The sequence below is a fragment of the Meriones unguiculatus genome, chromosome 15 (genome assembly GCF_030254825.1).
Source record: "Meriones unguiculatus strain TT.TT164.6M chromosome 15, Bangor_MerUng_6.1, whole genome shotgun sequence".
Lineage (NCBI taxonomy): Eukaryota > Metazoa > Chordata > Mammalia > Rodentia > Muridae > Meriones > Meriones unguiculatus.
In genome coordinates, this window is record NC_083362.1 from 53,712,084 (window position 1) to 53,724,139 (window position 12,056).

Consider the following 12,056-nt stretch of genomic DNA (forward strand, 5'->3'; position numbering starts at 1 on the left):
TGTTGTTTTGTTTTTGTTTTTGTTTTGTTTTGTTTTTAGTGGCGATCTGTTTCTCCAGCACCATTCCCCGCACTCTTAAGCAAGGGCAAGGCTGCCTACCATAGTGTATTTCACAAGGTCTGAAGAATCACAACTCGGAGCAGACACCAAAGATGCTGATAAACATCGCACTCACAGTACAGCACCCACAAGTCAGTGATGATCTGGCCCAAATGTTAATAGTATTGGTGATTAAAAAAAAAAAAATCACTCAACTAATCTATGTTTTACCCTATCTTTTGGATTTTAAATTTCAAGAGCAGTGCTTTTTTTTTTTTGTAAAAGGTCAACTTTAGAACCAGAGATGGAGAGATGGTAGTACATTCCTATAACCACAGCATTCAGGATACGTAGCCTGGACTACCTAATGAGACCCTTAACTCAAAGCAAGCAAAGAGAATTTACTTCAGGTGGAAGTGTCTGGCCTGACCCCTACCAGCCTGACCCTTCTACATGTGGACCAACAACCCTCAAGGCAAATATTGCTAACTCATTCCACCTCTCCTCTATGACTGGGCTTTTTACTCTTTTTCAGCGGTCTTCCTTCTTGCCTGAGAAATAAAAATAAAAACAAAATTTAAATTGTATCTAGCATGTTTTAGGTGTTTTAAACCAAAGGAAGTACATCTTTCCACACAGTCCATTGTACAAAGTAGAAGACATCATTTGCTTTCTAAAGTACTGACCCAAAACATGACCATGACTTGAGTAAACCTGAAGACGACTACCCATGCAGACTATGAATTAAACAGCTCATTCCAGTCTGCCCCCAGCTGCTGTTGACGCAGACAGAAGCAGCTTGTCAGGTAATGAGTCTGTTACTCAGTGTTCTCGGTCAGGGAGTGAATTCAACACCACAAAATTAAAAAACTGACTGGGAAGCATATGCCCTCTGGCCTTAAAAAAAAAAAAAAAGATTCTAACACATACTGAGACCCACAAAAGCTGCTTATTCCCATTGGTTTTAGCTAAACAGCTATCTCACACCAGCAAGCACTTCGTATTTTATTGTAAGGCAATAAAAATTATGTGATTCCCGGGAGACCATCATAAAACATTTAGCTTTCAAAAAAATTGGAAGGTCCTGTGCAGTATTATATGAATTTTCAGGATCTGTTGAGGTTTCTTCTCATATAACAAGCTAAGATATAGCCCCTGAGGGAAAGGAATGTATTGCAGTTATACCCTCCAATTAACTGTTGTGTCCTGGTAAATATATTTCTAGGTCCCCAGGTAAAAGACAGCACAGCTGTTTGGTTTCGTATCCCAATTCTCTGCTTCACCTTCACAAAGGAAGCATTCAATATTTATAACAATCATGAAATCCAGGGGAAATAGGAAAAAAAAAATAAGGAAAGCATCTGGGTGCATGAAGTTTTCTAGTTGCAGAACATTCAAGAAATTCAGACTGCCCAGTGACAGTCTTGTGACTTCACGTGACTTCAGCTAGACAACTCTGTAGCCATCACAAGATACTCCTTCCATGTAGGTAGGGGAATTGCTTGAAATCACTGATAGTCCATCTTCTTCTTAACCTTTACCTTTGGATATTCTGATTCATATAATTTAGCTTAATAGGTTTCTTCTTTTCCACTTAAAATGACTCTCACATCTATGTGCAAGCTATGAAATGGTGGGATAGTGGAATAGAAATTTTATGCAGCTCTAGTGGCTGAAAGGTCACCTGGGCTGGCAGATTGTTAAGAAAGGAGGCATTTTTAATATATCAACTTCAGTTTCAGAAGTACCAGCAGCACATGTCATGGCAGGCCAGTGCTCTCAGCTTTTTGGGTTTGTTTTGCTTTTTTTATTTTTTAAAAAAATATCTATTAAGATATAATTATACCATTTTCCTATTCCCATTTCTCCCTCAAGCCCCTCTCATGTCCCCTCTTTCCAACACCTCCTATTCCTACTTAGGTCATTGCCAATCTGAAACCCTCCTTTTCTTTAATTATTACTGATATATATGTTATACATTGATATATATCATACATATATCATATATATATATATATATGAGTGCAATATGCTGGGTCCATTTAATGTTGCTTCGTGTTTATGAGTTCAGGCCTGACCCTTTGGCATTGGATAAACCAAGGAGGGGGCTCATTCATGGGAAAGACAAATTTTCTCTCCCTCATCAGCCATTACTTTCCTATAGTTCTTTGTCTAGAGGCTTGGTGAGATTTTCCCTTTCTGTGTTAACATGTCTATTGGTGTTTTCTTTGCCCAGGTCTTGCTTAGGCACCCTGATGATTGAGGTGTGAGTGTAGCATCCCTGTCTAGGAAACACAATTTCACAGTAGATTTCTTGATTCGCTGCCTCTTACAGTCTTTCTGTTCCTTCTTTCAAAAGTTTCCTGAGATGTAAGTGCAGGAGTTGTCCCATAGACATTATATCTGTTGGGGCTAGTCACCCCATGATCATGATCTCTTTATTTTGGTGAGTTGTATTCTGTAATGGTCTCCATTTGCTGCAAAAAGATTCTTTGATGAGGGGTGTTTTAATCAGTGCTCTGTTGTTGTGAAGAGACACCATGACCATGGCAACTATTCTAAAGGAAAGCCTTTAACTGTGTCTTAGTTATAGTTCAGAGGTTTAGTCCATTGTGATCATGGCGGAAAGTATAGTGGCATATAGGCAGAGGGTAGCTGAGAGTTCGATATCTGGATCCACAGGCAGCAGACAGAAAGAGAAAGAGAGATACTGAACCTGGATTGAGCACTGGAAACTTCACAGCCCATCCCCAGTGACACAGTTCTTCAAGCAAGGTCATACCTACTTAACTAACCTGCACCCCCAATGCCACCCCTAAGCATGAAAATACATGAGTCTATGGGGCCATTTCTATTCAAACCACACAAGCAGTGAGAGTTATGCTTACGTCTGGATAAAAGGATACATTTTAGGAATTATACAGTTAGGAATTATATTGATTTAGTAAAGTGACAATAGTGGGCTCTCCATGCCTGCAGTAGCTCCAGGAAGCTGGGTTCTGGGTTTCCAATACCAGGCATGATTTTCCATTGTGTTGAGGCCTTAAAAGTTCATTTACTCACTCAAGAAAGTGACATAATTCATGCCATCTTGAGTATAGAATTCTCCCATCTATCAGGATCACAAAGATTATTATAAAAGGCCAGTGTTTGAGTGATTCTATAATTGTCATTCCTTCATGCAAGCAGGTGCCACTGGGTTTTACAGCATGTGTCAAGTCCATTGGAATCAACCTTGCCCTTGGGTTGAGTTGTATTATAAATGGAATATACCCTCAAATTGATCTAAATTGCCTTTCCAAACCTCAAATTAACAAGGCAAATAACAATATGCTAGTAACATCTGGGGTTTATCATGCTAAATTATTTTTAAGTAGAGAACTAAAATTTTCTGTTCATTAAAAAAATAAACATGGCAAGCTTCTTATACCTTCTCACGTCCATTCATCAATAAGCCCACAGTTAGGGGTGGTGAAGAGTCTCTCTCCCCCATGTATCTAGTCTAAGTTAGTTTTCACCATTAATCCTCTAAAAGTCAGAGTTGACTGCACAGTGCTCAGCCAGAGTGTTCTTCCCATCACCTGTCACTAAACATTGACTTCACATTGTTTTATACCTCGAATCTGTCACAGCCTGACAAGCAAAAGGTAAGTTTGCAGCACCAGCCTTACCCTCCTGCCTGGCATTCGTTTTCTAGAAACACGAGTCTCAGCCCTTTTCAGATGCAGCCAAGCATGTCTGACATGGCTAGTAAACTCTTACACAGGAAGACTCAACATGTATAGAATGTGTGGGGTGGTGCCATAACATGTGGGGTGGCACCATAACATCCATGCCTTTGATTCAGAGCCCTGGCAATGGGAAAAGGACTATCTCTATGACCTGTTCCCAAGTCTTGGCCTCTGTACAGACTTTCAATACTTGTCAATCGTGCACTAATAACAGATTCATAATACAGCATTCATCTAGTATTTTGTCCTTGAACTCGTATTAACTTTCCGTTTCTTGTCAATGAGGTTTGCAGAATTAAGCCCCTCTGTAAATACATCTTTAACTAGATTTTTATGATGCATTACAATCATCATTTTTTCTGTAAAAACATTTTAAAATTAGGTTTATAGAATTATTGACAGCTGCATCTAAGCCAAAGAAAAGAGAGTTGTAATTTTCTTTAATCATCTAAAGGAGCATAAAAACAAAGTGGATTTCTTAGTGGAGACAGTAGCCGAAATCTTATAGTTGGAGAGTTGCCAGGAGGAGAAAGGATTTTTTTATTAATTTTAATTTACTTTTTTTAAATTAACTACAGTTTTTTTTTTACTTTGTATCCTAGCTGTAGCCCCCTCCTTTGTCCCCTCCCTATCCCACCTTCCCTCCATCTTCTCCTCCCATGCCCCTTCCCAATTCCACTGATAAGGGAGGTCCTCTTCCCCTTCCATCTGAGCCTACCCTATCAGGTCTCATCAGGACTGGCTGCATTGTCTTCCTCTGTAGCATGGAAAGGCTGCTGATGTGATCAAAGAGCAGGCCACTGAGTTCATGTCAGAGATAGCCCCTATTCCCCTTATTAGGGAACCTACTCGAACACTGAGCTGCCATGCGCTACATCTGTGCAAGGGTTCTAGGTTATCTCCATGAATGGTTCTTGGTTATAGTATCAGTCTCAGAAAAGACCCCTGTGCCCAGATTTTCGGTTCTCTTGCTCTTCTTGTGGAATTCCTGTCTCCTCCAGGTCTTTCATCTCCCGCTTCTTTCATAAGATTCCCTGCACTCTGCCCAAAGTTTGGCTGTGAGTCTCAGCATCTGCTTCGATACCCTGCGGGGTAGAGTCTTTCAGAGTCCCTCTGTGGTATATGCCTGTCCTGTTCCATTTTCTCTCTCTTGTAATGTCTATCCTGTTTGCCTTTCTGAATGGGGATTGATCATCTTATCAAGGGTTCTCCTTCTTGATTAGCTTCTTTAGGTGTACATATTTTAGTAAGTTTATCCTATATTATATGTCTAATATCCACTTATAAGTGAGTATATACCGTGTGTGTCTTTCTCACTCAGGATAATCTTTTCTAGTTCCCACCATTTGCCTGCAAATTTCATGATTTCCTTGTTTTTAATTGCTGAGTAATATTCCATTGTGTAAATGTACCACAATTTCTATATCCATTCCTCAGTTGAGGGACATCTGGGTTGTTTCCAGGTTCTAGCTATTATGAATAAAGCTGCTATGAACATGGTTGAGCAAATGTTCTTGTTGTGTACTTGAGCACAGGAAAAAGGATTTGAAGGCTACAGGTCATGAGAACACCATACCTGGAAAAATATGAGAGCTCATATTTGGAAAATGGCTGCTTGTTTGATTGGCTTAGAGTGTACAGCACTTGAGATGGGAATAGCCTGGGAGGTGAGCCAAGTCACAAAGGATGAACATCCTTTTTCATTATATGGAACTATAATAAGTTTTGATGATAGAAAGAATGTGGTATGTGTTTTTAAAAATATTATATTTAGTGATATCTTATTCTTTTTTTCTCTGCCTGAAATTTTTTTGTCTTTTTTATTTTTTTATTAATTACACTTTATTCACTTTGTATCCCCCCATAAGCCCCTCCCTCCTCCCCTCCCGACCCCACCCTCCCTCCCCTTTCTGCATGCATGACACTCCCCAAGTCCACTGATAGGTGAGGTTCTCCTCTCCTTTCTGATCTTAGTCTATCAGATCTCATCAAAAGTGGCTGCATTGTCCTCTACTGTGGCCTGGTAAGGCTGCTCCCCCCACAGGGGGAGGTGATCAAAGAGCAGGCCAATCAGATTATGTCAGAGGCAGTCCCTCTTCCCATTACTATGTAACCCACTTGGACACTGAACTGCCATGGACTACATCTGTGCATGGGTTCTAGGTTATCTCCATGAATAGTACTTGGTTGGAGTATGAGTCTCTGGGAAGTTCCCTGTGTTCAAATTTCCTTGTTCTGTTGCTCTCCTTGTGGAGACCCTGTCCTCCCCAGCTCTTACTATTTCCCACTTCTTACATAAAATTCCATTCACTCTGCCCAACAGTTGACCATCAGGCTCAGCATCTGCTTTGATAGTCTGTAGGGCAGAGGCTTTCAGAGGCCCTACTCAGCAATGAAAAATAAGGAAATCATGAAATTTGCAGGTAAATGGTGGGACCTGGAAAGGATCATCCTGAGTGAGTTGTCCCAAAAGCAAAAAGGCACACATGGTATATACTCACTCATATAGACATACAACATAGGACAAACCCACTAAAATCTGTGCATCTAAAGAAACTAAGCAAGAGAGAGGACCCTAACTAAAACGGTCAATCCTCATCCTGAAAGGCAAAGAAGATGGACATCAGAAGAAGAAGAAAACAGGAAACAACCTAGGAACCTTCTACAGAGGGCTTCTGAAAGCCAGAAGAAGAAAACAGGAAACAAACTAGGATATCTTATTCTTAAGTTTACCTACATCCTCAAAATTCTCTTTTAGTAAGATTTCTGAATATAAATTAAGACAATGTTAATACAAGGAGAAAAATAGCATAGATGTGGACATGGGAGAACATTGGATTGGATACTGTATGTTCCCCTTCACAGTCCATGGTCATGTGGAAATCATGGTTTGTTTAGTTTTTAAGACTCCTAAAATGAGGCTATTAATTCCTAACCATAGTATCAAATATATATTATAATGTAAAAAAAACCAACTGTGACATAAATCTCTATACATTAATATCTATTTTAGCATTACAGATTGAATTGTTTAGAAATCTGCTGCTTAAAATTATGAAAAAAAATTAATCTGAATATCTGTTATCATTGACGGCCTCCAGTTACTAAGGAACCCACAGGTGATGATAGTGTTGTGACGTAAAACAAAACAAACAAAAAAACTTGCACAAATAAAAATACAAGGTGCTACTTTATATTTTTCCTATGACCTAATGACCTCCTTCTCCTCCTCTTCCTCCTCTTCTTCCTCATCTTCCTCTCCTTTTTCTTCTTCTCCGTTCATCTTCCCCTCTCCCTTGCCTCTTTGTATATGCCTGTAGACATAAATGAAAATCCCAACTATTCTATTTACTAATAAAGACTCAGGAGCCAGATGCTGGGGTGAAAACCAGCCAGCTCAGAGAGGCAGAGAAAGCACCAGCTGACCTTCCTTCTCAGCTCAAGTCTGGATGGAAAAAAAACCAAAAGGCTCACTAGCTCAGCTGACAGCCCAGGATCAAAAGCCCCCAAAACACCAAGGACAAAGGCTTGCTAGCTCACACTCCCCAAAGCCAGAGAGCTTAGGAGCTGAAGCCAAAGCTAAAGCCAGAGTTTGAGCTAAAAGCCCTTTCTTCTCCATACTGTCTTAAATATCCCTCTACTCAATGTCCCTCCTACTCTTTAATTCCTGTCAGCTGGTATCTTGCTCTGCCTCTTGACCTAGGATTAACTTTATTAAATCCTGTGTACAGAAAATTCTTGGATTAAAGGTGTGTGCTAGGGCTGGGTGAACCGCACCATAGTCACCAGTTTAAAATAAACAGAAAGTTCTTAGATTAAAGGTGTGTGATTGGACTCAACCACACCAAAGAAGCAGGGCTTTAGAGTTCACAATTCTGAGGTTCACAACGGGATCAAATATCCTGTAACATGCCTGTTAGCTTTTAAACTGTTCAGTAGAGTAACTCACTTTTCCAAGTTCTGGGTAACCAAAGCTCTCACTTTTATTTTTAAAACCACATCTTTGCATGACAAGAGGGAGTCCTGCTTTTTATTTTCCTGAAAAAAAAAAGTTCTGTTTCTCATTTATCACAATTAAATAATTTTCTCTTTTCTCAAATATTTTCAACTAAAATGATGCTTATTATGCAGAATTGGGTCTGTTATGTAGGAAGAAGATTAATTCAACAAAAGCTTGCTCTTTTTCTAATGCTCAGTGTTCAAAACAACAGTTCACCTCCAGAATCATGAGAATGGTCTTAGATCGCATACCAGTGTAGGGCTGAAATAACTACGTGGTGGATTGATGTAAGATTCATTCTAGAAATGGAGTATTTGATTATTCAAATTTTTAGTGTTTTATTTTGAAGGTTTTTATTTGAAAGCTCATTCATGCATACATTCAAGTCCTAGTTGCGCTATTTGGGTTTGTTTGTTATTATCTTATGGTATTTTTATTTTGCTTTCTTATTTTTTAGTAGATGCCTGTTTGTATTCTAATCAGAGAGGGGGAATAAAGGTGTGGATTTGGGTGGGTGTGGAGTCGGGAGTTATGGGTGTAGTAGGGGGTAGGGGGAACCATGATCCAAATATATTGCACGGAAAATCTAGTTTCAATTAAAAAAATAATAAAAAAATACGAATGGCAGAAAAACACTTAAAGAAATGCTCATCCTCATTAGCCATCAGGGAAATGCAAATCAAAACGACCCTGAGATATCACCTTACACCCATCAGAATGGCCAAGATGAAAAACTCAAGCGATAACACATGCTGGAGAGGTTGTGGAGAAAGGGGAACCCTGCTCCACTGCTGGTGGGAATGTAAACTGGTACAACCACTCTGGAAAGCTATCTGGTGCTTTCTAAGACAAATAGGAATAGTGCTTCCTCCAGACCCAGCTATACCACTGCTAGGTATATACCCAAATTTTGTTCAAGTACACAAAAAGGACACTTGCTCAACCATGTTTATAGCAGCTCTATTTGTAATAGCCAGAACCTGGAAACAACCCAGAGGTCCATCAACGGTGGAATGGGTACAGAAATTGTGGTATTTTTATACAATGGAATACTACTCAGCAATCAAAAAGGAGGAAATCATGAAATTTGCAGGCAAATGGTGGGATCTAGAAAAGATCATTCTGAGTGAAATATCCCAGAAGGAGAAAGACAAACATGGGATATACTCACTTATATAGACCTATAAGATATGATAAACATAATGAAATCTATACACCTAAAAAAAGATAATCAATTGAGCGGACATGGGGTAAGATGATCAATCCGCATTTAGAAAGACAGAGGGGATGTGCATTGAACGTATGACAGGAGTCTACTGAGCGCATCTGAAAGACTCTAACTAGCAGTGTTTTCAAAGCAAAGACTCATGACCAAACCTTTGGCAGAGTACAGGGAATCATAAGAAAGAAGGGGAGTTAGTCTGATGGGAAAAGGATAGGAGCTCCACAAGGACCAAATATATCTGGGCACAGGGTCTTTTCTGAGACTGACATTCAACCAAAGACCATGTATGGATATAACCTAGAACCTCCACTCAGATGTAGCCTGTGGTAGCTCAGTAACCAATTGGTTCCCCAAAGTGAGGGGAACAGGGACTATTTCTAACAGGAACTCAATGACTGGCTCTTTGGTCTCCCCACCCCCGAAGGGAGGAGCAGTCCTGTTAGGCCACAGAGGAGGGCTTTGCAGCCAGTCCTGAAGATACCTGATAAAACAGGATCAGATGAATGGGGAGGAGGTCCCCCCTATCAGTGGACTTGGAAAGGGGCAAGGTGGAGATGAGGGAGGGAGGGAGGGAGGGACTGGGAGGGAATGAGGGATCAGGACACGGCTGGGATACAGAGTTAATAAAATGTAACTGATAAAAATAAAATAAAATAAAATAAATACATAATGAAAGCATGTGATCAGTTGTGAACTGAGAAGGTGAAGGTAGCATGGGCTCCCTTAGGACATCTAATTCCTCAAGATCCACAGTGCCTTTGGGATTTCATTTCCAGATTTCCCACTACCACGCACATGCCATCCCAAGTAACATGTCCCAAGCAAAACCAAAACACCTGGACTGATGTATGCCCAGCAGAAACCCAGTCATTCCACGTGAGTACTCTTTAAAGATGCTCTTTATCAAGCCCACCTTGTTCTTCCTTTAACCCTTCTCAGGAAGCCCCCGTGGTGGCCAGAGCAGCTCTGTTCCTGGAATGTGCCCGTTTTGTCCACCGGTGCAACCGTGGCAACTGGCCAGAGTGGATGAAGGGCCACCACGTGAACATCACCAAGAAAGGCCTTTCCCGGGGCAGGTCTCCCATCGTGGGCAACAAGAGGAACCAGAAGCTGCAGTGGAATGCTGCCAAGCTCTTCTACCAGTGGGGAGATGTGAGCTCTTGCCTTTCTTCTATAAAGCCTAGGGCATTTGAGTGAAATGAAGTTTCTCTTAATGAATTTATTTTATAGACATTTATTATCTATTTCTTCTATTATTACTTACTGTCATATATCTGTTATATGTACCAGATGAGGGAAAAATAACCTTTAATTTCACCCAACAAATGTATAAGGCTCAGTATTACTCTGGTTTTACAGTTAAAGACATTGAGGTTTATTACAGTAATGTGCCAGACTGAAAATAGTTAAAATAATCAGTATTAATCTTCCATGTTGGATTATAAAGCCTTGCTTTTAATTGCTGAATTAAAGAATCATCTTTGTGGTTAAATCATTGCTATCATTATAAGCATGATTTTATAAATTTTAACATTTTTATTCTTTGTCAATTTTATGTATGTACATACTGGTTTTAGGCATTTTCAACTCATAATAATCATCTTTCAACCCCTTTTCCCCACTGAAACCCTTCTTTTTCCCAACTGACCCCTGCTACTTTAATATATTATTTTTCTTGACTTACTGAGTTTACTTCCGATGATTGCCTGATTGTTAGTATCATGAGAGAGATTATTTAGAAATAAGTAAATTCATAGAAAGGCATGACTCTGCTATAAGACTTCTAATAAAATGGACACTTACAATGCCAACTTCCTCATTACAGGAAGGGAGAAATGAATAATAAAAAGAAATTCAAGAAGACTGAGGGTTTTCTTCCTTTCTGCTAATTTTAAGGAGAAAGAAACACAAATGCATATAAAGGGTTCAATATCCCTGTATCCTTACAGAATGATTACAGCTACTGGTATAATTTCCTCAGTGATTGGCTTAGTGCATCAACTAATTTAGGATTTTGTGCTTTTGGTCCTCCTTCATCTCTTTTGCATAGTAACTCAGCAGGCATGCACTGCACCAAAATTGTGGTGTGCTGTCCTTCTGTAAACATGAATGCATTAATCTTTCTCTCCTTTACTGAATTTTCTTTGACTTGTCCTATATAACTATCCTATGTAAAAAAAAAAAAAAAACATGTGAGATATGTTTCATAAATATCAGACAGCGTTCTCTATTAATGTAAGCATTCATGATCAGGCTTGGCACTGCCTTTTTGAGTGTTCTGTTGCACAATTTATGAGAGGAAACCTCCCTCCTATGTGGCATCCCGTCTTTAAAAATTAGTTGAGTTGAGTTTTGAGTTACATAACTCCACTTGATTTTTTTCCCTACATTCTGTTATGCCTACTTAATAGAAAACACGAGAGTTTACACAAGTCAAGCAGTATAAACAAAAAGTATATCACGAGACACGAAAATACACCAGAGCCACAGGAACACAAGGAAGTAAACTCCTTGACTAAATGCCTGCCATCATGTACCCTTAATAATGTTTAAGATTAATAATTATAGCATAATGGTTCGTAGGCTGGAAATGAAGAATGCTGAGCCTGAATTGTGAGTTTCTTTTCGCACTGAAACATTGATTTTGTGCTTGTTGTACAAAATCTTTCTGTCTCGAACTACTCACTGTAGAATAATTTGATAGATCCATCTTAGCGGATTATTTAAATAAGAATAACGAAGGCTGAGAAAATAGTCCACTTGGTGAAGTGCTTGCCAGTGAGGAATTCAGTTCATTCCCCCAAACTCATGCAAGAAAGAGCCAAGCATCATAATACACACTTGAATCCCAGTGCTGGGGAGACAGAGACAGGTAGAGCCCTAAAGCGTTATAACCAGACAGCCTAGGCCAACGAGCTCCAGGCCAGGAAGAGACTCTTCCTCACAGAATGAAGGTGGTACTGCCCAAGGAACAATGCTAGAGTTGGGCCTCTGGCCTCTATGTGCACCTGTACACACGTGGTCATGAACACACACATGATAGATAGATAGATAGATAGAT

At 39.7% G+C, this 12,056-nt stretch overlaps 1 protein-coding gene across 11 annotated transcripts in view; it reads left to right on the forward strand.

Annotated features, from left to right (window-relative positions):
* The window catches only part of Unc80 (unc-80 homolog, NALCN channel complex subunit), a 181,264-nt gene that overhangs the window by 71,959 nt on the left and 97,249 nt on the right, over positions 1-12,056 (forward strand). For all 11 annotated transcript variants that reach the window (XM_060368545.1, XM_060368540.1, XM_060368538.1 and 8 more), the window contains exon 23: positions 9,935-10,147. In XM_060368545.1, coding sequence (XP_060224528.1) covers positions 9,935-10,147 — 213 coding nt within the window. The remainder of the gene's footprint in view (positions 1-9,934; positions 10,148-12,056) is intronic.